The sequence below is a fragment of the Macrobrachium rosenbergii genome, chromosome 49 (genome assembly GCF_040412425.1).
Source record: "Macrobrachium rosenbergii isolate ZJJX-2024 chromosome 49, ASM4041242v1, whole genome shotgun sequence".
Taxonomy (NCBI): Eukaryota; Metazoa; Arthropoda; class Malacostraca; order Decapoda; family Palaemonidae; genus Macrobrachium; species Macrobrachium rosenbergii.
The window spans coordinates 8,896,993-8,924,983 of NC_089789.1; the positions used below are offsets into that span (position 1 = coordinate 8,896,993).

The 27,991-nt window shown below is 34.9% G+C and overlaps 2 protein-coding genes across 5 annotated transcripts in view; one reads left to right on the forward strand and one right to left on the reverse strand.

Moving 5' to 3' along the window:
• eIF3l (eukaryotic translation initiation factor 3 subunit l) overlaps positions 1-27,991 on the forward strand; it is a 248,904-nt gene that overhangs the window by 2,575 nt on the left and 218,338 nt on the right. The window lies entirely within an intron of this gene.
• On the reverse strand, positions 63-27,984 carry AGBE (1,4-alpha-glucan-branching enzyme). 4 transcript variants are annotated; one of them, XM_067092674.1, is made up of 16 exons: positions 27,857-27,984; positions 24,931-25,041; positions 23,422-23,591; positions 21,590-21,705; positions 20,677-20,805; positions 16,020-16,164; positions 13,900-13,990; positions 11,691-11,900; positions 11,360-11,431; positions 7,978-8,149; positions 6,895-7,104; positions 5,200-5,371; positions 4,511-4,695; positions 2,132-2,239; positions 780-920; positions 63-215 (listed from the first exon to the last, which is right to left on the reverse strand). In XM_067092674.1, exons 2-16 carry the CDS (start codon positions 25,029-25,031, stop codon positions 168-170), a joined length of 2,070 nt encoding a protein of 689 aa, XP_066948775.1. In that variant the 5' UTR covers positions 25,032-25,041; positions 27,857-27,984; the 3' UTR covers positions 63-167. The 4 variants fall into 4 exon arrangements, with proteins under 4 accessions (XP_066948775.1, XP_066948774.1, XP_066948773.1 ...); XM_067092673.1 differs by having other exon boundaries at positions 27,510-27,937; XM_067092672.1 differs by lacking the exon at positions 27,857-27,984 and adding an exon at positions 27,152-27,750.

A 27,991-nucleotide genomic window follows, 5' to 3' on the forward strand; every position in this document is an offset into this window, starting at 1 on the left:
CAAGATGAATACATAATGTACCTGCCTTTTAAACTTATGAAGACGGTTAATAAAACCCAATAAAGAAAATCTACTTTATTGCACATCGTAAAGCTTTACTTACAAAATGATAACACGTGCGAGTACAGTAAATCCTAACAGTATGACCCACCATGTCAATAAAGGCCTCAGTCTGCTTTTGCTAACACAACAGCAACTCTACTTGGGATGTATATCTGTAAAGCAAAATAATCTTTTTCACTCATTACCAACTAAGAGAGGTTAAAAATGTCTTTTTCACATAAAGATACAAAATGTAAGCAAATTTGACATTAGATTATACTGTACTTAACTCCTTGAAATTCTGATGACATCAAATGATGTCAGTTGTCGAAAATTAAAAAAAATATTAATAAAATATTTTGACATCAGCTGTATTACATTGACATCTAGAGGGTGCTGGGTACCAGTCATTCAAAGAGAATTATCACTAAGCCACTTCCATTTTTGCTTACATTTTCGTATACAATTACAACCATAAATAGCAACAAAATATATCTGATTGGAAAGGAAATTTATCATAAATTTTCATAATTTCTGTCCTGGGCTAACTTCAAGTTGTTATCATAAGTTTTCATTTTTGTTGCTTTTCCTTTTTAAACATGCCACAAAAATGTAGTTATTCACTTATGTGGCATGATACAAAAATGTACAGTTATTCACTTATGTGGCATGATTTTTATCAGCTAGAGCTCATTTTCCCACATTTCTACAAAAGAATAATGACAACAAAAACTTACCATCAAACTATTTGGCCTTCCATTGAAATCCTCTTGCTTTGTAAAGAACTCAACTGAGTGATCCAAACGTTTATGGCCACCAAACTCCTCAGCATCAGAATCAAGGACTATTTTATACTTTCCACTACTTCCTACCCCAATCTGAAAATAATTATGCACTCTTCATGTCATAATCCAGTTACCTGACTATTCAAAGAGTTCCTGGTAAAACAGCAAATCACTTACATGACTACAAAACACATACAGCACTGCACCATTACCTAACAAAAAGTCCCTCCACTGAAAAATGCACCGTCTACATATTTTTCTTTTTAATTTTTTTTTACATGAATTTATTAAAAAATTATCAAACCAATATATTCATCTTGCACTGCACTTCCTTTCCATATAAACCCAATTCCCAACATATCAATATTCTTCAATGCTAGATTTTTTATAGGAACCTCTTGAAACTAACTTCTGCAAACCTATGATGCCCTTGTCTCTACTGGCCTTTGTCTCTACTGGCAGTTCTTTCCAGTTCATTCAATTAATGTTGAGACACAAAACAACACTAGTTATGGTATGACAGAAAATCTCTGATCTTTTTTGTTAATAAATCTGCTAACAATCTTCTTCTATTCAAACTGACTACAATAGAAATGGTGTTACAAAAAACAATGTAGCTAAAAACTAAACACAATATTTACTGAAATATGAAAAGTCTTTGTAATAAAACTAATTAATCATTATTATTCAGAAAAGGCTTAAAGGTAAAAAACAGATGGAAAATTTATGCAATGAAATCAATTATAGAATTTAAATAGCATGGCAAACTAAAAAATGCAACAAAGCTGAAGGGGTCTGATATAAAATACATTCGTGACAATATATTTTCAAATTTCTAATACACCCCTACAAGAGTACAATGTATTAAGTCTTCTAATCATCGCCATTTATCGGACTGGTAATAAAAAGCTAAATTTGCTAGACACTAGTACCTAAAAATCCTTATTTCTAAAAACCTTCCCTAATTTTTTGTACATAATTTCAGCAGATACTGAATGTTTTCATTTTCACGGTAAAAACCCCTTTACTGTATTTAATACAATAAGCTGCCATCTAAAGAAAAACAAAAGTCACAGCCATTATCTGACTGATGAACCAAGGATAATATCCCAGGGTAAAACACTGCCACAGCCTAACAGCTTTATCATACACGCCCCCTTACTACTGAATTTAAATTATTTGTAAATCATCAAGGCATACAAATAACATGAATATAAAAAAACAACATGGTATGCAAAGATACCATGGGTAATGAATGGCATGGGGCAAGACAATACAGAAAATGCACATCATTGCATACTGACCTTATAATCACTGAAACTTTTATTTGGGTGAAAATTGAATACAAACACACAGCCTCCACGTTCGAACACTACAACTTTATCTCCACTGTGTTTGGTGCTAACAAAACCCTGAAAAAAGCAAATGTGATAAAACTTGCACTTACAAATAAAATCATAATTTATTTGTAAAAATCGATAAATATGAAACAAAATATAAGTATAAAAAAAATTGTAACTAAATATTTCTCAGAATTTGAATTTAACACGAAGATCTTCCCCAAAAACCATATGCAGGTATAATAGCAACCATCCCCATTCTCCCTCATGCCTATAAAGCTTTCAAAAGCCTATGGGGGCAGAAACCATATGCAGGTATAATAGCAACCATCCCCATTCTCCCACGGCATCAGTGACCCTGGTAGTTGTAACGCCAGATAACCCACAATTAATTAATCCCCATTCTCCCTCATGCCTATAAAGCTTTCAAAAGCCTACGGGGGCAGAAAAACTAACTTAATATTCAGGGAGACTTAGCATATAAATATTGCAAAATACACAGGGTTATCAGATGATACAGACCATGTTTCAAATGATTATTAGTCATTCTGAAGTGAAAAATGATGGTCTCTAAGCTTCTGGATATATTACAAAAGAAACATGTAGTCTTCAGCACTGGTGCCTACAATAAAGTTTGAGAGTTGTAAATACAATCTGTCACTTAAGACATGCTGCAAGTGTTTTAATGTCAGATACACAGCTTAACTAATAAACAACTGTAAACAAGTCTAAAACCTTCTATAGTAAAGAGCAAGAAATATTTAGATAAAAAGTAAGCATAAAGGATGACTAACAATTCACTGACAGTCCATTATCTGGTTGTCTTCCAATTCCTTTTCTTTAATCTTTTAAACTTTTCTGAGCATGCTACACTTGGGCATTACTAATTACCCATAACTGAATACTAAACTGATCTTTCCTTTATTGGAAATAACTTTGCATTATTGTTTTAAATGAAAGCATTGCTCAGCAAGTTTACTGCTTGTCTTTCATTTTACTGCATAATAAATTTACCTTTAACATTAAATACCACTGACAGGGAAATTTATTCTACTGCTCCATGTCATAAACAAATTAACTACAAGGCTCTGTATATATGGAAGGTAGACTATACCACCACTGCCCTACCCATCCTCCTCCCTTAGCTTAAACCCCAGTATCCTTCATATTGATATAGACACTATTAAGGTGAGTTTCTTATTTTATAACAACTATTAATCTACACAAGTGTTAGTGCAACTGAGGGATAACTCATCCGTAAGTTTTAATCATACCTGAACATGTCAAGGGTAAGATCTGGTGATATGTCAACCATATACATTCATTCCCATAGGAAGTTTAAGTTGTAAAATCCAAAATCAGAATATGTAAGGTATTTTTTATGATATTCTTGCATAATAGGCAAATGAATTGCATTAAATCTTATTTATTAAATTGTAATGTCTTATAAATATAACAATTCAACTTACTGAAAATGGTGAAGGTTTTGACAAAATTTTTTCTGGGAATTTGTTTCTATGCACTAGCGGTTCCAGAAAAATTTCATGGGGGGCAACCAATTTTCATATTATACATACACACACACACATATATATATATATATATATATATATATATATATATATATATATATATATATATATATATATATGTATATATAATACATTTTTTCTATTTTTATATTTCTCATTTATGTTATACCTAAACTTTCAATATTGTTATTTTATCATTATTTTTCATGGGCGGGGCCACGTGTCCAGGTGCCTCCCCACTCCATGATCCACTAGTGTTTCTATGTACTGTTTGTTGTTGGGTGAAAATTGGAGAATGCATACAAGTGTTTTAAAATAAATGTTTCTCTGCAGTCCTTGAATTCTGGGGTTGGGTCAAGGGGGTTATTCAAGAAATACCCATGGGTTAAACAAGTGTGATAATCAGGTTAGATACAATTATTTCAATGCTGCAGTCTTTTAGAAATGAAGAAGGCTAAAATTCAACAGTGGCTTTAACAGGTTTTAATTTGTAACTCTCATATTCATTATTCTACAAAGGGCTGTCATCAATTACAAATCAAGGGCTCTAGTGAAGACAATATTACTGGTCACACATACATTTATCCTGACTTCATATGACAATAATTTTAAAGGACCTGTAAACCTCTTCATGTCACACATTGCAGTCTGTGCAGCTGCAAAAATAAAACTGTTATGCAGTACATAAAAACTACTGACCAGTGGCAAAAGATGCAACAACATAAAAACTAAAAATATCATACTAAAATAACTTAAAACTTAAACAAGCAAGCAAATCATTGAGCAACAAGAAAAACCACGGTCAACTTACGGGATCAGCATGCAACCATCCATGCTGGTCTTCCAGCTTGTTCATGCTAGCATCAAAATTGTTCAGGAATTTGTACTTAAGAAGTTCATCATCAACCACATTCCACTGCCTACGGGCATAATGATAACTCTCCTGATTTCCTATCCTAGGAAAATCAAGCCATTCTGGGTGTCCAAATTCATTGCCTGGAAGCATACATTTAATGGAAAATATAACAAATCATATGTTATCTTATCAGGCCCCTTCACAAATGAAATGATACACAGTATTATTTTTTCAACTGTTTCCGCTGAGGTCAGGCAAGGCTAGATAAGGGCACTGGGTCCACTGGAGCTGGAGTAAAAAAGTTCCCATGAAAGTCAAAAGCATAAAGGTAATATAAAAGGGAACAAGAACAGGAACAAGGGCAGAATAAGGGAAGACAGCTACTTTTGAAGTTAAAGTTGGATTACATCATAGTTAAGCTTTAAGCTCATTCCTCTTTGAAATCATTTAAAGGATGTGCTAAGGGAGACTGTAAGTGGAAATATATCTTAATCCTTATTAAAATCTCTAACATTACCACTTAAACAAAGCCATAAATTTAGCATATCAATTCTGACTCCCAACTACGAAACAGATGCTTTAATGTAAATCATGAAAAGCTACCTACTATCAATTTTTAAAAAACCATGAGTATTATTGCTTACCCATAAAATTCAGGTACCCTTCGCCACCTAACCCATGGGTAATCAGTCGAATCATCTTATGTAGAGCTATTCCCCTGTCTATTATAAGTGACTGGTCTGATAGGACAGACATGTGTGTATACATTTCCTTATCCATAAGCCAGAAGGCTAAAGTTTTATCTCCAACCAAAGCCTGTAAAACAAAAAAACATTGGTCCTGTTCAACAGCAGTGTGCTCTATAACTTTTTTCTTATAAACTGGAGCTTCCTGAGCAATGCCTCTTTCACAGGGAAGGAACACAAATGAAAACATAAAAATAAAAGCTCATGGCAAAGGTTAATTAATATCTATAGCCAAGGGAGTTTTGATTTACAATTTTTATTACTGTAGAAAGAAAGTTAGGATCTGTCACTAAAGCTCCCTGACATAAATGAAAATACTGGTATTAGTGTCAGGAGAATGAACCATTCTGGCAATACTACAAATATCCAATTTGCTTTGGTATGAATCAAATAAAGCTTGAATGTTCTTTTACTTTATATCAGACGTCATTATAATTTATCACACTTCTTGAGGGCATGATCTCGTTTTCAGGGACTGAATGATTCCTCCTAATAAAGGATATTATAAAAACATGTTTAAAAATATTTCGAAAAACAGAAACAAAAAGACTTAATATGCACCATATCCCTGTGGTTGCAAAAAAAAAAAAACTGTATTACAGTAAATGATCTTTCAAAACTTATTGTTGCACGAAAAGTTCATATTCACAGGACAATCTTTTGCTGGATTAGGCAACCAATCAAGTTAACTTACTTTTACGTATTTAGTTCTTAAAAATTCAAAATGTGCCTATATACTGATATCAAATACTGGCTTTGTAGACAAAACATACAAGATGACCAGACTCAGCTCACATCAAATACTGACAGCTAAGTGAATACAAAGTTTATTCATTAGTGTAACCTATAGAGCAGGAATCAATCTATGAGTCATTACTCCAGTCTCAGAAGCTCATAACGGACAAGGGATCAGAATTATTTTTCATCTAAAAGTATGCTTTTCTGAAAATTTCCCCCCTTTCCTCATGCCCTGATAGAAGCAGGTGATTATGTACAATGTTAGTTACAACGAGGTTCTAGTGACAAATGAGGCTAATAAATTTCCGTCACAAAAACATTAGCTATGATTTTATACCCTACCGTAAAAAGTAATATTTTATCATATTGAATAATTATGAAAGCATAGCATAATCCTAACATATTATACTGCTACTAGGGCTGTAACTGTTTTGAAATTTTAGTTCAGTTACAGAAAAGTTTCCATAAAAATGACACCACTAACCATCATGGTGGAGTGTTCCAAATTTCAATATTCACTCTACAGATTAGTGTAAGTGACTGCTCCTAACCTGAGGGTTCCCTAAATTCAGAACTGCAATGTATTTCTACATGTTGTTCAACCTAAAGTTACATTCAATAAACTAAGCAAAGAAAGGCTGGTCTTCTTAGACATTTTATAGAGCACAGCACAAGTGTTCTGTGACAGTTAAGAATTTTAACTGAGTGGGCTATTTAAAATATATGATAATGATAACATTCCATTAAACTTACCACTGATAAGAACAATAATATTAATAAACAATGCACCCTTTTGTTGACTTTCAATTTCCTTCATCAAATGGTTATACCTAATTATGTATCAGCAAACCTTACCTGGTCATGTGACTCAGCATAAGCTATGGTCTTCTCTTGGTATCGTCTGTTCTCAAGTATATAGCACATGTGTCCCATATCCCAGGCATCATCTGACAGATCTTTCAGGAACTTTATCCAAGTGTCAGGGATAGCCATTCCTAGACGAAAGTCAAAGCCAACACCACCTTCACTGACAGGGCGACATAATGCTGGCATTCCAGACACATCCTGAATAGTAAATATTTCAAATGAGCATTTTGTAATTTTATTTATTGTATAAACTTCACCAAAGTAGCCTTCATGAACAAAGGCTGACCAATCACTTAAAATTAAAAATAGAAAAATAAAAGTTTAACAATTAATAATAATAAAAAATATTACACATCACATTGTCATCCAAAAACATCATTCATTAATGAAGCCACACCTGACTTCCAAGAACCCACTCTACAGCAAACCAATCCAGACCAAGAGCAATACAGGTAGACATGAAGGCCAGCATACCAAAATCCCAAAGCTTTTCTAATAGTACATAAAACTTCTGCAAATAAGATACTGTACAGCTTTCACCAGGAATGGGTATTTAGATGATGGGAAAATCAACATAATATACAGCACAAAATGTATAATACTGATCACAATGCTTTGACTGGAAGGTCAGCAGAGATCTGTGTAGAGATGAGGTTACTACACCACTGTCATTAACTGAAATTCCTTATAGTGCCAACATTTCAAACTCCACCCTGAATCATGCCATAGAGACCTCTTATAGCACAGGGAGATACTATTTCAAATAAGAATTGTGCAACTCAGTAGTTGGCACTGAACACTGTCTGCAGCAATACTTCAGCCACCAGTTGCATTCACTTTACTAATATTTTTCATCCATTCCCTTTGGTCTTTCTCCACTCAGCTGTCCAACTCCTTCAACTTACCTTGTTCCAATTATCACCTCTCATTCAGGAACAAATCCTTCGTACTAGGCCAAGGAAGTCTTGTAATGTGGCTACGTGGTCTCACTACACTACATAATAATAACAAAGAAGCTGTACTCTATATTAACAAGTTGAAATGTTAAAACAGTACATAGTAAAATTTCACCTCTGCAACGGTAATCATATCAGGACTTGCACTATGAAGCATATCATTAGCCAGCATCAAATAAACAAGAGCCTCGGTGTCAACACTTAGACCAAAATATTCATGGTACCCTCCAGAGAAACCCTCTCCAATTCCATGGTGATGATACAGCATTGAAGTCACACCATCAAACCTAAAAATGTTAAAAAGAGGTAACTGTTAATTCAACTAATTTCACTTTCAGAAAATTCTATCAAACTTATCAGCTCTATGTAGAGCAGAGTACAAAGTGTTTGAAGAGTTGTGAGAATTTTGAAAGAGTAAATAGCTTTTTGTAAAAGTCTACTGCTTTTAGAAAAAAAGAATCTCACTCTATCTCTCAATAAACCCTCTCCTAAATCCACTTAAAAAATCTACTGGTTACAATTTTCTTTCCAGAAGAACATATTACTTGTCCCAAATGGTTTCCACAGTAACTGTGTCTTTAAAGTTTACCAGAACTTCAAAAGTAATGTTAAATTCATTATGACCATTATCAATAAAAAGAATAACATCACAACAAAAGTCTTTAACCCTTAAACATCAAGTCTCTATTTACAAAAGTGTCTGTCGTATGCCGGCGGCATTCGGGAGCTAGCGCCGAAGCGGAAAAAAAGTTTTTTTCAAAAAATCACAGCACGCTTAGTTTTCAAGATTAAGAGTTCATTTTCGGCTCCTTTTTTTGTCATTGCCTTAAGTTTAGTATGCAACCATCAGAAATGAAAAAAATATCATTATCATATATAAATATTGGAATATATGACAGCGCAAAAAAAATTCATATATAATTGTATACAAATCGTGCTGTGAACAAAACGGTTAAAGCTAATGAGTTATTTTTTTTTTCGTAGTATTTTACACTAAATTGCAATGATTTTGGTATATATATAACAAATTGTAAAATGATCAAAGCAACACAGAGAAAATATTATCACAAAATGATGCATGAATTCGTAACGTGCGGACGTAAAAACAAGTTTTCTAAAATTCACCATAAATTGAAATATTGTGCTAGAGACTTCCCGTTTGTTGCAAAATGAAGGTAATTGATTGAATATTTCTAGACTGTAAGTGTTTTAGCTTACAATTGCAGTTTTCACCCATTTCGGTCGAGTTAAAGTTGACTGAAGGTCGAATTTTTTCTATTTATCGTGATTTATATGAAAATATTTCAAAACTGATAAAAGCTACAACCATGAGTTATTTTCTGTTGTATTCTACATGATATTGCACACATTTTCATGTATAACACTTTATGTAAGGCCTAATATAAAACGGTGTGAAAATTACGACAAGGTGACTAAAGAAATTCTGAGATTTTCAGCAGTTACCGCGCGGAGGTAAGGAAAAAGTTTTTTTCAAAAATTCACCATAAATCGAAATATTGTGCTAGAGACTTCCCGTTTGTTGCAAAATGAAGGTTAATGATGGAATATTACTAGAATGTAAGAGTTTTAGCTTACAATTGTGTTTTTTGACCATTTCGGTCGAGTGAAAGTTGACCGAAGGTTGAAATTTTGGCACTTATCGTGATTTATATGAAAATATTTCAAAACTGATAAAACCTACAACCATGATTTATTTTCTGTTGTATTCTACATGAAATTGCGCACATTTTCATATGTAAAACTTTATGTAATGGCTAATATAAAATGGTGCAAACATTACGACAAAGTAACGAATGAATTTCTGAGATTTTCGGCAGAGTTACTGCACGCGGACGTAAGGAAAAAGCTTTTTTAAAAAATTCACCATAAATCAAAATATTGTGCTAGAGACTTCTCATTTGTTGCAAAATGAAGGTAAATGATTGAATATTACTAGAATGTAAGAGTTTTAGCTTACAATTGTGTTTTTCTACCATTTCAGTCAAGTCAAAGTTGACCGAGGATTGAAATTTTGGCACATCTTGATTTATATGAAAATATTTCAAAACTGATAAAAGCTACAACCATGGGTTGTTTTTGGTCATATCTTACATGAAATTGCGCACATTTTCATATATAAAACTTTATGTAACGGCTAATATAAAATGGTGCAAACATTACGACAAAGTGACGAAAGAATTTTTTAGATTTTCAGTCGAGTTACTGCGTGCGGACGTAAGGAAAAAGTTTTTTTAAAAAATTCACCATAAATCGAAATATTGTGCTAGAGACTTCCAATTTGTTGCAAAATGAAGGTAAACGATTGAATATTACTAGAATGTAAGAGTTTTAGCTTACAATTGTGTTTTTCTACCATTTCAGTTGAGTCAAAGTTGACCGAAGGTTGAAATTTTGGCACTTATCGTGATTTATATGAAAACATTTCAAAACTGATAAAAGCTACAACCATGCGTTGTTTTTTGATGTATTTTACATGAAATTGCGCACATTTTCATATATAAAACTTTATGTAACGGCTAATATAAAAAACTGCAAAAATTACGACAAAGTGACGAAAGAATTTCTGAGATTTTCGGCCAAGTTACAGCGCGGACGTAAGGAAAAGTTTTTTTCAAAAATTCACCATAAATCGAAATATTGTGCTAGAGACTTCCAATTTGTTGCAAAATGAAGGTAAATGATTGAATATTACTAGAATGTAAGAGTTTTAGCTTACAATTGCATTTTTCGATCATTTCAGTCAAGTCAAAGTTGACCGAAGGTTGAAATTTTGGCACTTATTGTGATTTATATGAAAATATTTCAAAACTTATAAAGCTACAACCATGCGTTGTTTTTTGTTGTATTCTACATGAAATTGCACACATTTTCATATATAAAACTTTATGTAATGGCTAATATAAAACAGTGCAAAAATTACAACAAAGTGACGAAAGAATTTCTGAGATGCTTCGCTGATGCTCTGTAGTGTGAGAAGAAAGAAATTCGCGCATGCGCGGCTGGATAACGCTTGTAAATAAAACAACAGCGTGATCTGTGAACTCCCAGCATCCCTCAAGGTGTGTGATTTAAAATCTTTCGCAAACTAGGCCTATAACTATTTTTCCACGAATATTTAAAAAAACTTTTTGTAGTCGATGTACCGTACGTCCACTCGGCACCCAACAGACAATTTTAGTCGACGTACGATACGTCCAGTCGGCGTTAAAGGGTTAACAGGAGCAAACAAATTTTACAACAGTATTAGTTAAGACTGGCTACAAAAAATGTTTGGTCTTTTACAAATTGGCAAAACTTACATATCCTAACAACTGGCTTCTTTCTTAATTACAGACTTGCTGAAATGTTTGTGCAAATGTAAAACAAGTGATGGCAGTATTTACATGAGAACACACTACCTAAAACTTTAACCAGTATTCTATCTTCTGCAACTATTAAAAAAACTAAATAATTATGAAACACTGAAAAGTACTCACCTGAATCCGTCAAACTTATACTCCTCGAAGTACCAATGCAAGTTAGACAGCAAAAACCGCAGGACTTCCCAACTAGAGAAAAAACATTTTACATTAAAAGTAAAAATAAACTGCTACACATAAAACAGAGTCACTATCCAAATTGGTACAGTGCTGTATATCATATAATAGGCATAGCATTCACTGCAATGACATGACTTCCAATAACAGCTGATCAATCACTTGCAAGCCACTGAAGAAACCAAAGAGAGTATTTGAAATGGTAATGTTTGTTCCATAATGTAAGAGGTATCTTGTGCTGAATTCAGTCAACAAAAAACAAAAGACTTACTGTGAGTAGTTGAATAATCTGGAATCCCAAAGCGAGTGAGTTCCACGTGGGCCTCCATGAAAGTAACAAGAATCTGAACCATCAAACTCATTGAGACCATCAAGGACATTCTTAGAAGCATGAGAGTGAACGACATCAAGAAGGACATACAGCCCCAATGAATGAGCTACATCTACCATCTCCTTCAGTTCTTCAGGTGTACCATAACGACTAGAGGAAAATAAAAGACAATTAAGAGATTTTTTCCCCTATATAATACCAAATTCCTATTCCAAAACTATAGTTTCCTCCCTGCTTTTTATGCCCTGTGATTCTTAAAAGCTTGATATCAAAGAGAATGTTTATTATGTTTTGACTTCAAACAGCCTTGAAGCATAAAATATACAAGTTTTAAGGCTAAATGGAATACAGTACTGCATTTCTAGCTACAGGCACATGACTATGGAACATATCAGACATTCTACTAAATAAATGTTTCAATGTCAATAATCATCTCTGAATGTAAGGCTAGCATTTAATGATAACCTCTCCTTATTTCTTCATAGGCTTCCCAACTAAAAATAAAAAAAAAATAAAAATCACAAATTGTAGAAGTTGAGCACAATTCTCAACCTGGATTTTCATTAGGTGTATTGTTGGACCTCAAAGCATCAGGATTCTTTGTTAATCTAAGAGAGGAGCGTGCTGGATCTTTCTTCGAATACTAATTACTAGTCATGGCAATACGTACTACAAATTATCATCCATTACATCTACATGTAGTATCTTCATAACACCACCACCTTAGTAAATTCAAATTTTATTAGTCATCATTATTAATGGAGCCTTATCAGATCTTTTAACCTCTTGTTAATGTAAAATACCCTAAATGTTTAACATACAGGTATTCTTGGGACAAAAATATTGACCATGTATTCTGTAGAATCTACAGAATACTGACCATGTTTCTTTAGATTCTAGAAAAAGGCACTGACAACACTGACCATGTTTCTTTAGATTCTAGAAAAAGGCACTGACAACACTATCTCATAAGCTTTCAATAATCTTTTACTTCCTCCTTGCCGTCATTGAATTGGTACTACATTTAAATTTCAACAACAATAGGCATATGGACTATATTACTCTACAGCAAATCACATTTTTTTACAGATCGTATACAGAGGATGGGCATTTGGCAATCATTTAATGACACTGAGGTTATCAGTATCTTAATATGATTAAGAAATTTAGGTTCAAACAAGTTTTTCTTTTGAAATTCTTTCTCATGTGCAAAGAAATCATTCATGCAAGCATCTCTAATTTGTTTTGGGCAAAGGGTAATGGATCTAGATGAAAAACAGAGTTGTCAATGACCTTTATGTCTAAATTAATTTTTGGCTCTTATTTTGTTTCATTATCCTTTTCATATGAAAATGATAGGAAACTTGGCTAACATTTTCACATGGACATAAAATGCAAACAGAGCTTTTACATTGCCTTAAAAACTTCTAGCTGATGAACTGCATTCATATTCACAGTATATATTTCAATCTGTGTTGTTATATATTGCTTAGAATGGACAAATGAAAAAATAAATTTCTAAAATAAAAAGGGGTAAAACTACTGAATTACATTTTCATGAAGTTAACTAAATGACTCTTTTAGTTTTATTTTACTTGGAAAAGAATTGATAACATGAAATAAATACTTTCAACATGGTTTAGAAGCCAACAAAACAAGGTTAGACTGACTTTAATATCGCTAGCATGACAATGAAAATGTTTAATCAGCTGCCAACATTTTCTTTAAACAAAACTACAGTATTCTCAACTTAAATGGCTGGATGTCTAAAATTTAGGGATATAGCCCAAACACTGGAACCCTACAGGCCATTCAATGCTACGTAACTTACAACACTGGATACATCTTTATGTGAAGGAACATTTACCCCTTGACATAAAACCAGTAATTACACTGATGAGGACAAAGTCAATCATTAAAAAGATCACCCTTTATATGCCAAAGTTCTAACCACAATACTGGAACCATTTCTGCTGGACACAGAATGACAGTACTGTAACAGACATAATACACATACTCTTCTGTAATAGCTTGAGCCCTTATCATTCATTTTTTGTGATAAAAGAGGAACATACCTTCTCCCTAAGCATTGAATGATTTTTATAGCAGATGTTGTAAATGTTCATGAAAATGAATAGAAAATCTTTACCTTGATGCAGCAAAGAAACTTGTTACTTGATATCCAAAGCTTGCATAATATGCATGTTCCATAATTGCCATTACTTGTATGGCATTGTAACCTGAAATGAATACAAATTTACAATATAAATTTCTCACTATAGCATTCAAACACTGCACCAATAATAGGCCTTACACTAGTAGAGCAAAACCTTTTATAATTTGTTTTCTCCGATCCAGTCCCATTTTAACTCACTGGTCTGGTTCAACTACCTAGTAATATTAATAGTGTTTTTTACATCAAATGTAGAAACACTAATAGTGCACTGAAATTATTAAATTTTTTTAATATAGTCTCTATAAATTACTACACAAAATTCATACTTCTGTTAAAGCAAAAGGAGCATATATGGATCATGTCCCAATGCTCCAAAATTCTCACTTGGGTTTCCCTTATGTTAACTTTGTATCTAGCCAGTAATCTCCAACCAAGTCCAACTCAGCTGTTACTGCAAGCCAATCAATGCCAGTCATCTGGAGCTCAGTTATAAAAGCATAATTCCCATCCAAAGAAGCAGATAACTTTGCCTATCAGACTTCCTCTGCCTGTGGTAATCTTTGTAATTTTACAAATGTTGTCTACCATCAGTTAACAAAGAGCCTCTCTCCTTACACCCATTCCTATACCTAGAATGTCTGCGTTGTCACTGGTCACAGTCGCAGTAAGTGTTCTCAGGAGTTAAATAAGTACAATGATAAGAAAATGAACTGGTTTGTACTCTTGCGTGAAGATTTATGAAGCATTTCTGATAATGGGTCAGCTGTCATTTACATTAAAATAATAATAAAACAACCCATTCAATTTGTTGGGGCCATCTATGCTTTATTAGAAAAAAAAAATCTGCATAGAAACATTAAGTATTAACTTTGGATGATTTTGCCTAATATTAAGTGAAGATCACCATACTTATATAGTTGTTTAAACAGACCAGTATTCCCAAATTCTAGACTCTTGCAGACATGATGGATCTGTTCTGCATTCATGGGTTGCGAGTGACAGCTTGGGCTGTCCTGTCTTTAAATCGTCACTTGCACATTTGTTGTGAGCACATTATAAAGAAGTTAACATCCAAATCAAACTTTCTAATGCTTACTATCAGAGATAATTAAGCTCATTTCATTAAAAACCTGGAATAGTGGGACTGATGTTTCCTCTAGAATAATGCTAAGGGGAAAGAAGTTATTTTTTTTTAACTGTGCTTTCTCTAGGTTAAATGACCTAGAGAAAAGTGGAAATCAGATAAAGGAAAAGTTAAGGAAGTTAACATGTGAGTGGGAAGAGACCCAAGGAAATAAATGAAAAGTAGGGGAGAAAAAGCACTACAAGTGAATGGAAAGGACACCATTAAATTCTTTAATGGCTCTTGCACTGAACCCCAAAGACACAGGGCCATTAATACCCACTAAGCACATGTAAATGATGAAGAGTATAGCAATTGGAACCACTTCATACTGCACAAGTTTGATGACTATGAGTGAACTGCGGAAAAAGTTATTTTAGTATAAGAATACTACAAGCAATATGCTTTGCCCTTATATAATTAACAAATTTCAAAAACCCAAATCTAGAAATTTACATAGTTTTCATTTTATTCATATTATCCTTGAAGCATAAATATTTAAAAGGTTTAAAGGTCATTCATGAACTGCAGAGGGAAGGTATGAGCCACTGCACTGGCACACTATGTCCTAGAGACTGAAATATATAATTAATGCCCAACCTCACTCCCCACCCAAGATGGGACCAGAGAGAAGCAGGCAGTGGCCACTGATAATTCTGCAGGTAGATTTATGGGTTACTCCAACACCTCCATCCCTAGTTTACAGAGCCAGTAAGGGTGTGTTGCCAGTAAAATCTATAAAAAATGGGTGGAGCTTGAATTTAGGACCACCACACTGTGAAGGCCATATGAAACCAACTGAACTGCCACAGCCCTAAAGAAAGAATTTTGAATAATACATAACTTCATCACCAAGACATTGCTGTTGATAAACAATGGAGCAGAGCTTCAAGGTAAGAATAAAATAACAAAACTGTTAACAGTTTGTAAAAGAAAATTTATCACTAAGAGTGACATAATAATACAGTACCTAATTTGACGATTCTTGGAAGAACATTCTGAGCAAATTCTTTGTACGTTCCCACTCTGTACTGATCGGTGGCAATACCAACGTGGCACTCATACACTTTTAAACTCTTTGGTTTACTTGGCCGCGGATGTTTGATAACATAACGCTGAAATATAGATACAGTATCAATATCAATATCACTTCACATGATCATAAACTGTACTAAGACACAAACAAAACAAATTTTAGAAGCATCAAATAACACAAGAAGGATATAATTTGTTTGTCCTTACATGCAGAGGAGCACTGGAGTAGCAATACTGGAAAACTCATGACCAGAGTAAATTGGCATTTGGTATTCAGAATCTAGACATGTATCACTCAATCCTTTCATATACAACTCTTAAAAAATGTATGAAATGAAAATTACAAAAAAATAAGAAAAACTTCTGGGACATTCTAAATATACAAGTATTGCCCTACTTACGATGGGGTTATGTTCCAAAACCCATTGTTTGTTGAAATAATCGTATCTCGAATATAGCCTAGCCTACACTAGGGTAATCAGTACCATCTACGCATATATAGTAGCCTAGCCTACACTACACAGTATACTTTATATATATATGGTATAGTAATTATTAATGTCAGCTAATTCTGCAGGTTCAATGCAGATTGACTTATGATAATTCAGTACAAAAAGAAATTGAATAACGAGAACAAGAATCAGACTGTACTGTAAGGGGTACTCACCAAGATTCGGTCCATTGTCGGTATACGTGAACGGTGTCAGGCTGTTCATGGCTACGTAAAACTAATAATCAGAAGAGGAGGAGGATGATAAAACCGCAGGATCATCAACTCGCTCCTCTTCAGATAGTATTTCTTCTTCTGTTAGTTCACTTATGGAATAAAGCAATGCTCAAACCAGTCTTTGAACAGCACTGCAGTCATCCATGCTTTCTCATTATGACGGTAATGCACAGGAAGTGTATGCTTGTCGATTCTCTTTGATACCCTTGGATTTTCAGAGGGATAAATCATGAGTGGCCACATTTCCCCCAAGCAGAAGAGTCAGTCGATCTTTGCATGCCTTAAACCCAGGCATCATTATTGCTTCTTTATGGATGTAGGAACATTGAAGTATACTCTTCCAATACAGTCCTGTTTCGTCGACATTAAAGATTTGCTCTGGCAAAGTACCCTTCATCTTATGTGAAGCATCCTTAAATTTAACGGCTCCTTCGGAGTCAGCGCTTGCTGCTTCACCGCTAATTTTCACACTATGAAAATTATGACGGCTTTTGAAGCGACGAAACCATCCAGCACTTGCTGTGGTTATCATCAAATTTTTTCTTTAGTTCATTGAAAAGCATGCGAGCCCTTGTTTGAATGGTTAAGAGGCTGAGTGGCATACGCTTCTGTATCTGGTCCTCCATCCACGTGACCAGTAACTGCTCCATTTATTCCAAAGGCCCTATCCTCTTCTTTGATGTAACTGTTGAATGAGCTGAAGCAAGTGCCTTTATAGCATCCATTATCCGCCTCTCATCTTTAAGGATGATGGATACTGTCAACTGCGATAGATGCTCGTCACGTGCGATTACCATGATGGGCTTTCCAGCAGCACGCTGGTTGATAAATTTAATTTTTGGCTCCAAAGTGATAGACTGCCTTTCTTTTTCACACTACCAGCAGATGACACACTTGGGTGTTTGGCAGACATACTGGTACAAATTTGAGTTTTTGAGTTTACTTACAAAAGCACAAAAATCACAAACGAACACTGACCTATTTTAACTTCCTACACAGTGAGAGCAAGTGAGGTCAGCTCATTGAAATAGTGTACATATTCCAGCCTCTCAGGCCAATATCTCATACACCGTACACTGCCTGATTGTACGCTGTTGCCTGCGCCAGTCGCGTGCCAAATTTAAAAATATGTATTCTCAAAATACCGTTGCATCGATATTAACTTCTAACCCAATCGTAAAAGCGAATTATCATAAGTCGAATTATCGTAACTTGAACATTACCTGTAATGTAGCATGAAACCATACTTTTGGAATGGCATTAAATTTTCACTATATTTTAAATTGGTTATTAAATGGTACTGAAAATCTGTTAGTAGTAAAGAACCCCTCTAATAAGTCACTGAAGCTGCTTAAGGAAACTTGTCCACAGAGATATCTTTATAGACACATCATGTATAAGATTCAAGGGATGCTCCTTTCTGCCAGCTGGTATGCCACCTTTCAGGGAGAAGGTTGCTAGACCCAGATATTTACCTGAAGGTTAACTTCTCTTGACGCAGCACATTATAAATGTTTAAGTGAAAGTTAATCTGCCATTTATTATTTGACTTTATATAACTTTGGTCATTTGCAAGATAGCATCATCATTTCTGCATTCAAAGTATTCACCCTGGCCAGCAATCCATGGGCTTACCTGAATCAAGCAACAGAGTGCAAGTGGCCAAACTTTCCTGCCTAAAGCAGACTGAGAACATATAGGTGAACCTGTGATCAAGAAGAGACAGAAGCTTGTGAAGCAACTAGTACAGCTGCTCCAACACCTCCAATCAGGAAAAAGTTTTGAAAAAACAGACATGTCCTGATGATCACAGCTGACAACTAATGGTCACACCTGTGTAAAAACAGATACAGTTCAAAACAAAGCTAGCAGTATGCTACCCAGCCATGAAGCAGTCAGGGCCAATGAGAGTTTAGATGTTTTGGAATTGAACATAACACATATATTCTCTGTTAATCCAAAACCATGGGGATCTACATGCAGCTTGGAAACTGAAAGCACTTTTAATAATATCCACTCTGGGAAAATTCAGGGGGGTTCTGCATATATGTAACCCTAAGTGGCACACTGAAGACAGCACTACAAGTTCATAAGAGCATCCCTTCAGCTGCCAGCTGCACTACCTCCTGCCTTGAAATTTTCATCCATTACCTTTGGTCTACTTCCACTTAACTATCCAGCTTCTTCAAACTGATCATGTTTCAATTTATTATCCCATTTAAGAACAAATATTTTAAACTAGTTCTATCAGATCCTAGACATGACTCATGATCTGGTTCAACTACTTTAGAGCAATGATATTCTAATTACAATGTTTTAAGAAGACAAATATTTCCATCTGTTTCTGTATCAATATGTGTACTTTAGCACAAAAGAAAAGCAACCAACAAAAGAAATACGACAAATCAAGCTCTACATACAGTTCAAAGAGGCAACAGCACATGCGCATGACAATCTGCTGTGAAAAAATAATACAAACAAATAGGAAAACAGAATGAGCGATAAAACCCTGAATTTCATTCATACCACAACTAATCAAAAAAGAACAAAAGATGAAACATAAATGAAGTGCCTCTGTTCTGTTAATAAAAGATGGATTTGTTAGAAGGTATTTAGACAAAAACATCTTCCAAAAATATCTGTATTAAGTCACTACCAAATCTATATTAACCCACATCAAACCATTAAAAACAAATATTAATAAATATTAATCAATAGCAGAGTGTAAGAGAAACGTAAGTCAAGAATTCAACAATTTCCCAGTGTGTGTGCGTGTGTGTACTGCAGAAATGTATTCATATTTTGATGATGAAGCAACTGTACTCAAAGATCCCATAATCTAAAGCTAACTCTCCTATAATGATGATACATCATTCCATTCTCCCTCAGACCTTGAGAAGCCTGACAAGACAGTTCCTTACTCTGAGGTCAGTATATGTCAAAATGGTCACCCAAGTCTTTGGAAAATAAAGATATATAAATGATGTGGCCATCCATTGTTCCTACAAATGATATCTGACACTTGACAGATTTTGTATGTTTACTTCAACTCCAATTGAGCAAACATGCAGTTGAATGTTCCTGAAGCAGCCATTTTCAAGAACTATTATACAAATGATCCCTTGAAACAGTAATATTTAAACACAATAGCTAAAGGGGATTAACATCAGAGACAATGGCAAGATTAAACCGAGGGCAATGATAAGTCAAAATAAAAATTACCAATAAAGCTATCAAGAAAGTAGTGCAGAGACACAGAATACTTGAGTTTCTTTCTTACTATATGCCACTAACCAGTGGTAGGTGTGTTCCATCACCAAAGGCAGGCAAATAAAATTTAAAAAATTTTTTTATAGTAGGAATCAATAACTAAAGCTTATGTAGAGAGATAACAGGCAATAAGCACTACTTTCAGTATTATATATTTAGCCCTCTGAGATTTGTGGGCCCCAAAATTCATTGCAGGCAAAGTAAACTTGGACAGATTATGGACAGCAATGTTTTTCTTTTATTACTTGCTGTTAATGTTTTTTCATGTTATAAAGCTGGTTATGGTGTAGATACAATTTTACAGCTGAACACCTGTAGAGTACTTTATTCTAGTATGTTTTAATTTTGAAAATAGGAAAAATAAAAGGTCAAAATGATATGTTGAATTTCACTGAAATTTTTGGCTGATGACACTGGAATCTCAAGGATCAGGAGTAAGTAAAGTTTGCTATAACATTCAAAAAGTAAGAATTATCATTATTATTAGATAAAAGATCAAATTACAAGCCAATCACAAGTTCAAAAAGCTGTCTATAATTCCAGTCTGTGTACATATGACTCTAAAACTACTAAACAGAAGCAAAGAAATTCTTACCTCTTCAACAGGAGGATTCCAAAACAGCTGATGATAGGCAAGGCCCTCAGTCTTTGCAGGTTTTACTACATACTTTGCCCATGGAGACAACCTGTCTACCATTTGGTTCTCTTGAGTTAGCAAGCCAACCTGTAAAGAGGCTGTTCTAATATACACTACTGGCAAGTTAGCACTGTAAATGAAGTACAGAGCACAACCTAAATACTGTCTGAATATTTTCTGAATAGTATCCTTGCAATGATGGCAAAAACACAACAAATTAAATTACTGTATAAGAAAAAGAAAATGCATGTAAAAAGCACCGTCAACCAAGTGCCAATCATGTAAAATATGATACAGTACTCAAAAATAATTAAAGTGTGTGCAATATACACAAAGACTGCACTCTTCCTTTGTTACCTCTATAATCACAACCACTCAAGATCCATTACCAAGTTCACCGAAACATTATCACCGAACATTACTGAATTACTGGCTTGAATAAAACTCATACATAAAACTTAGGAAGGCTAACAAGAAGTGGATGGAACAACAACCAAGATGTTTGAATGAAATTGTTAGTTTTTCAATCACACATAGGCCATCCTAAGTTTTGTCTAACCAACTTTGGTATAGTACAACCATAACTTATATATGATAAAGAAACATCAATGGTGTATGCCTGGATAGCTTTGAAGTGATGATTAGCAAAGAATGATATAGCAATGCTATAGCATGACTCATAAATATCCTCAAAGTATTAGTATTTCAGTTAACTAGAATGTTCCTCAAGTTATGCAATGGCCTTCATAACACAGAATAAAGAACAGAATACGAAATTATTGCACAATGTTAAAGAGACACAACTTCCTTAATCCAAGAAATTATTGAACCAATACTGTATACAATACTATGGTTAAATACTGAGTCATACCTTAACTTTCGAAAGATGTGGGATAGCGCAGGTTCCATCGGGCTTTGGAGGCACTGTTATCTCCCATTTACCAAAATCAAGTTTCTTAAATGGGTGGGACGTAAGATTCCAGTCATCTGTAAAGAGAAAGACAATTAACTTTTTATATTCAAGTAATCAGGACACAGAGTCATTCAGTGTAAAACTGTTGTGGAACTAACACACTTGCTATGCACATTCCCAACATAAGTATAGATCATCACCAAATTTATAACAATTTGGGTTTATTATCATCATATAATTTGGAATGGGCGCATTAACTCTTTACTGATACATCAAAGATTACTATACTGTATAATGCACTGTACTTGTAAAATTTATTTCCTACATATTTATTTATCTCTTAACCCATTTGGATTCTGATGACATAAAAATATGTCACTGTTTTCCCAACCACTGAGATTCTCCCACATCCTTTGTGGAGTGTCAGAAAAGGCCCCTCATTTAAACCATGGGTACCTCCATTCCCCAGGTAAGCCTGGAAAGATCCAATCTGTAGAGCAGTGACCACCAGGCTCCCTTACAAAGAACTGGAGGAGGGCCATCAGCCAGACCAATAACCCAAGGTTCTCTCTGGAATCTAAGGAGAATTGTCTCTAACAATAAACTTTATTTATTTAGTTTATCACTGGAAAGAGGCACATAATCAGCTTCTACTTTCTGTAATTCCTCAAAAGGTACTGGTCCCATTCAACAATCTGTCCTTAAGCCATTTTGGATCTCTCTGGCTCTGGGGACTTAGCACAGCTTCAAACTTCAGCCTCAGTTTCTTGCAGAAGGAATGGCTAGCATCTTTAAGAATCTCAGGAGACAGAAGTTGAGTTGAGTATTTATCCATTAACTCAACCAAAATCACTATAAGAAACATTCTCTATGGTTTTTGGACAGAATCTAGGATCACTGGTTTGGAAGAGAGGCCCCATCTTCTGTTATATTCCCAGGAGAGCCTGTGGGCCACTGTTCCATAGAGTGTCTTTCTTCCCAGGCTTATCTAGATAACAAAGGACTTGACAGAAGCTGGAGAAATGCCATAGGGCAATGATATATTCTTACATCATTGGAATCTGAATGGGTTAAGTATGTGTGTTAATTATCTTATGTGTCTGCACTACATTATATGCTTCATTTCTAAAGTTTATATGTTTACACTTTTTTTTACCTATACTACATACTTCTAAGAAACTTCAGTAGTCATCAGTAAGGTAGGATGCAAGTTACGCAGGTTGCAAGGGAACCACACCAATTAAATACCTAACCTTCTCTGCATGCAAGTCAACTGTAAAATGACCTAGTAATAAAGATAAAAGTTGTCCTAAAAGCAAATTTTTTATATACACATGAAATGAAAAAGTAGGAACTTCCTCAATAAACTTTGATATCAAGCATATCCAGCAAACTAGCTACATTGCCAAATGCAATACTGTAAAATTATTAACAAAGGTTCTTCTAAGACTGAAGTAAAAGGAAATGAATATGAATATGTTAAAAAAAATTATGATACAGGAATAAAGCTCAGGCCAGGTCGTACAAGTCAGGACAAAGCTGCCAGTAAAGGCCAACTGCTGTGTAAACAAGAGCTGCTTATCTAAGAATCAAACTGTTGAGGTAAGCTTCCAGACACTATATAATGGTCTTACGCTTGATTCCCACAAGAAAATCATTTGAAGTCATGAAAAGACTTAAATAATAATAGCAATATCAAGAGATAAGTCATTCCTATTCTAAGACAATACAAAAAAAATAACTTTCAAAATTTACAAAAGAGCAAACACAGGAAATTTTGAAATACTCACTAAAATCTCCTTTAAGAAATAATGCTTGGGCCAGTGGAGCCCATTCCATCCATGTGATGCTGTTATCTGGATTAACATGAAATCCAAAGTTCTTGTATCCTGTAGCAAACTTCAGCAATCCTCCTTCTGCTTTTTCTATTTTGTCTCTTAACTGTTTCAAACAACCATATCTGGAAACAGTAAACAATTATATAAAAAAGAGGCTATCACAGAAAAAAATAAAGTAACTAAAAATCATGCCTATGTAAAAAAAAAACACTCAGTAATTACTTTATTACTAATATAGCCATCCAAGAATAAGACATACTGTAATGAGAATAATTAATGAACCATACAAAAGATATAAAGCATCAGGCCTCCAGGTTACCACATTTTAATCTAATTTATAATGAAATGCCATACAGCATACTATAAATGGTGATAAAAAATTCTGTATACAGTAGCAGAGCAACCTCTGAGACTAAAATAAAATGTGCTTGTGAAACACAAAGTGCTTGCCAGTGGCTAATTCCTTTTCGACTTTGATCTTTAGGCATGACCTTAACCTCTCTCTGCATACACTTGACCTCAGACTTTTAAGCTTGACCCTAAATTCACTCTGCACATCAGGTTAATGAGTGGAGTAATCATGTCAAACATCAAATTTCTCTCAAGTACATCAAAAGTTGTGGATAAGGCTAAATTTCTATTTGACCTGACATCTAAATACAAAAGGCACAAAGTTACTAGATTCTCTTGCTTCTTATGGTCAGTCAAGGCTCAATTTCCTTCTACCATTGGTGCATTACCATTTTTATGCCACTGGTTTAAGCTACCATCTAAAGGTATCTAGAAACTGATACATCTTTATGAAAGACCATAAACCCTGGATGATACAGATGAAGCTTGAAGTCTTTTATCTTCAAAGATATTGAAATTATAGTGCTTTAAAGAACTTTTAACATCAGTAGACAAAAGGACATACGGAGGTCAGATAGACTTCAAATACTAGATTCTCATAGATGATAGCTTAAACCAGAAGCCTAAAAATATTAACCACCAACAGAAACTGAGAGAGAGAGAGAGAGAGAGAGAGAGAGAGAGAGAGAGAGAGAGAGAGAGAGAGAGAGAGAGAGAGAGAGAGAGAGAGAGAGAGTTCTTATCACTACTATAACTATATACTGTAGTTTAGAACACCACTGACTCACATCTATTAAGTTGCCCAGGATAGGTCTGAATCAACTTGTTCCATAACGAGAGATGCAAATTAGCAAAAAAAAAAGTGCAAAGAGAATGGATAATAAATATAAAGTACACAGCAACCTACCAATCTGGAGAAAGAAAGGTTGAAAGAGTGAGAAGTGCAAAAATATGAAAGTAGTCCAATAAAAATATTTGCATAAGCAAAGAATTTATCTTAAACATTTTGGGCTTACAAGGACCTGTGTATGAGAGAGAGAGAGAGAGAGAGAGAGAGAGAGAGAGAGAGAGAGAGAGAGAGAGAGAGAGAGAGAGAGAGTTTAACATTACCTTCTTCGAATTTCCTGTTCGTATGGCTTTAAATAAGTGTCCCTTTCCAGCAGATCCTTAATATCAGGTACAGACACTTCCATTGGGTTTTCTATGTACATCCTACTGGTTCTGAAATACAGAAATTGTGTAAAACACAGCAATCTATATCTCAAACAAATACCGTACAACAAACTCAAAATTTAAGAAATCAAAATAACATTAGAAATAAACCGTGTAATGGCCATTAGTGACCAAGGAAAAGAAAATTAATAAGAATAAAGAATAAGAAATAAAACAGTATGCAAATAATCTTCAGCATTTATGTACTGTAACAAATCGCTGCAAAAATTACTGATACTTTTCTGTACAAAGGCAAACAATTGTAAATATGAAAATAACAATTAGTTCCTTCTTAAAAATGAAAAGTTTACTTTGAAAAACAACAATCTTCGGTCTAAAACTGGTAAAATATGATTTTATCAATTATTTTTCTATGATTTCAATGAATTTGATATTCACTTCCATCAAAAATGCTTGGTTACCTTATAACAACATCCAATATCTAACAAAAAAAAAAAAATGGAATCCCAGTGAGAAACCATATCTTTGGGGTCAGGTTGCACAGAAGAGGGGGGAGAGGGGGGGTGCTCAGAGAGACACCCATGGAATAAGAACCAGTATATTAAACAAGCAATTTGATAGAATCCACAAAAAGTATCAGTAACACCATGTTTTAAAACGAATGGTATCACTAAATATAATTTTACCTGCTTGAAGAGTGCTTATGTAAAGTTAGGTTAGGTTACATACCTTATGAGTAGCATTTCACATTCTCATTTTGAAAGTTTACAGAAGGGGGTGGGGAACTGCTCTCAGCTCAGTAAGATATGCCTCCACCCAAGGTGAGGTAATGTAGTCGGGGGAGGGGGCAGTTTACAGGCAAATTGCTATTGTATATCCTACTGGAGTTTAGATTAGAATGCCAGCCTGCCCAGATTTTCTGCTGACATCTGACTTTTTTCCCCTCTCTTTTTGCTGCCAGCATGTATGAAATCTTAACCAGATTCTCCGCTGGTTAAAAGATCCACAGTTGTATATACATATGTATATCTGTGCATCATATAACCACAACACAAATGAGCACAATATAGTGTCCTGTTTATGAAGGATTCTTTGCTATTTTTTGTTTCAAATATACTTAACTATTGCTCTCAATATTAGGCTATGCCTAATCATTTGTTTTATTTTTCTCCAAAGCCCAGGTTTAATAGTCCCCATATTGTGGGCACAGATATTTTTAGGCAAGAGCTCTGCATGGACTATTACCTTGGAAATTGATTTTTCCTATACTTTTTAGTGTTGCTGATGAAGGAGGTGGTGTTGTTTATTGTCGGCCAATTATTATTAACCTCATATCTACCCATCATGATTGGGGACCCTTTGGGCAGGGTTTTGGAAACTTTGGGAGAAAAACCGGACCGCCACGTTCTTGTTATGGAGTGGTCTTGCTCATATGCAGGCCATCAGGGAGCCATATTTTTAAGAAGGGATTGGCTAAGGAAACCATTTATAAAAGGAACTATACTAACCTAAAGTACCCTAACCTAACCTAAGCTAGCAGGCCGTATTACTTAGTCAGGAGGCTCCGCCCCAGTTCCCCCAGTGAAGGAAACTCCACTTTTTACCAAAAGCTCTCCTGTAACACTGCACATGAGCGATTCCAGGATGGCCAGCATACAACTTCTGAGGTTAATTACAGGTTACAGTCCACTGACAAAAAATAACGGTAAATTCTTATTAAGCAACCAAAATACTATAGGAAAATCAATTTCCAATGTAATACCCCATACAGAGCTACGTGTTTAGCTTACCTGGGGATAACCCAGTCTGAGCCTGGACTGGGGAAAACTGTGAGAAAACTGACTTTTGTCAATGGCAAAAAAAAAAACACACACACACACAAACACAAGCCACATCAGCACTAATGACAAAATATGCTCTATGAACTCTGGCAAGTTTATTCCAGCCTACGATATTGCCCAGTTGATGTTCACTAGCCGATATCTAGCTTGTGACGACTAGCCTACAGCATAACTAGGGCTAAAAGACTAGGCTAGGTTTAATTCTGTAAGCAGACCACTAAATTATAGATTCTTTGTGGCGGAAACTACAGAATGTGGGGTGCTATGGCTACGATCAGGATTCAACTGAGATGGGAAAACTTGGGCCCATTGCCTACCTTTCGGGGCCTTGTTCACTGTCCTTCAAGAGAGGAACGCTCTTGACAGACCATGTTAGCATATATAGTTTAAAATTCACGTGGTTTCCTCTTGGCACTTCATCCCTCTACCATCATTTAAATTAATTCGAAGGCGAATGTCTAACCAGTGCCAAGAGAACGCAAGCATGACCTTGTCGTCAAGCAGTTTCGTGCAAGGTCAAACACCCTGACATCCAAAGTCGACACAAATATTGAGTTTTTCCTGCCTTGCATTATGTGTCACGTCATAAATTTCGTCAGAATTTATCCCTCAAGGCCAGAAATTTATTCTTGTGCGTGATACGACACTAAATAAAACTTCGAAAATAAATTTTACCTTGATTTTCGGCAACGTACAAGCGGCTAACTTCCAGGCAGTTGACTGTGCAGTGCCAGAAGTGTGAGAACAACAACTTTGGAAGAGCGACTGCAGACAACCACAGAGCTTCGAAGCGACCTAGATGGCGAGTGTGACTGGATAAAATGACTTTCTTTTACCCCTACAGTATATTAACCGGTTTTCTATGTTAATATGATACGCCGGTATAAAGCCATTGCTCCGTAAGAGCGAACACTGTGTGCCATATAGTCACCAGATGTAGCTTTTTGTTATTTCGCCCAGTACGGATATAATTAGCTAATTAATCCCGAGATTATTGATAGAAAAAACACGCGTAAATTTACCCTTATGACTTTCTCGTCCCCGTTAATGCATCCTAAAATTGGGAAACCAATTCTGTTTAGAGCTGTAGTTCTGTTCGTTTTATCTAAAGCGATAAACCTGACAGGCATTTATCTCTCTCTCTCTCTCTCTCTCTC

What these genes read in the sequence shown, in the direction of transcription:
- AGBE (XM_067092672.1), bottom strand. Translation starts at nt 27,213, where the DNA reads ATGCTAACATGGTCTGTCAAGAGCGTTCCTCTCTTGAAGGACAGTGAA. An exon ending in TCCAAGAATCGTCAAATTAG is followed by an intron (nt 13,991 to 16,019) that starts GTACTGTATTAT and finishes TATTCATTTCAG; the next exon opens with GTTACAATGCCATACAAGTA. An exon ending in ATATGATTACCGTTGCAGAG is followed by an intron (nt 7,105 to 7,977) that starts GTGAAATTTTAC and finishes TTTACTATTCAG; the next exon opens with GATGTGTCTGGAATGCCAGC.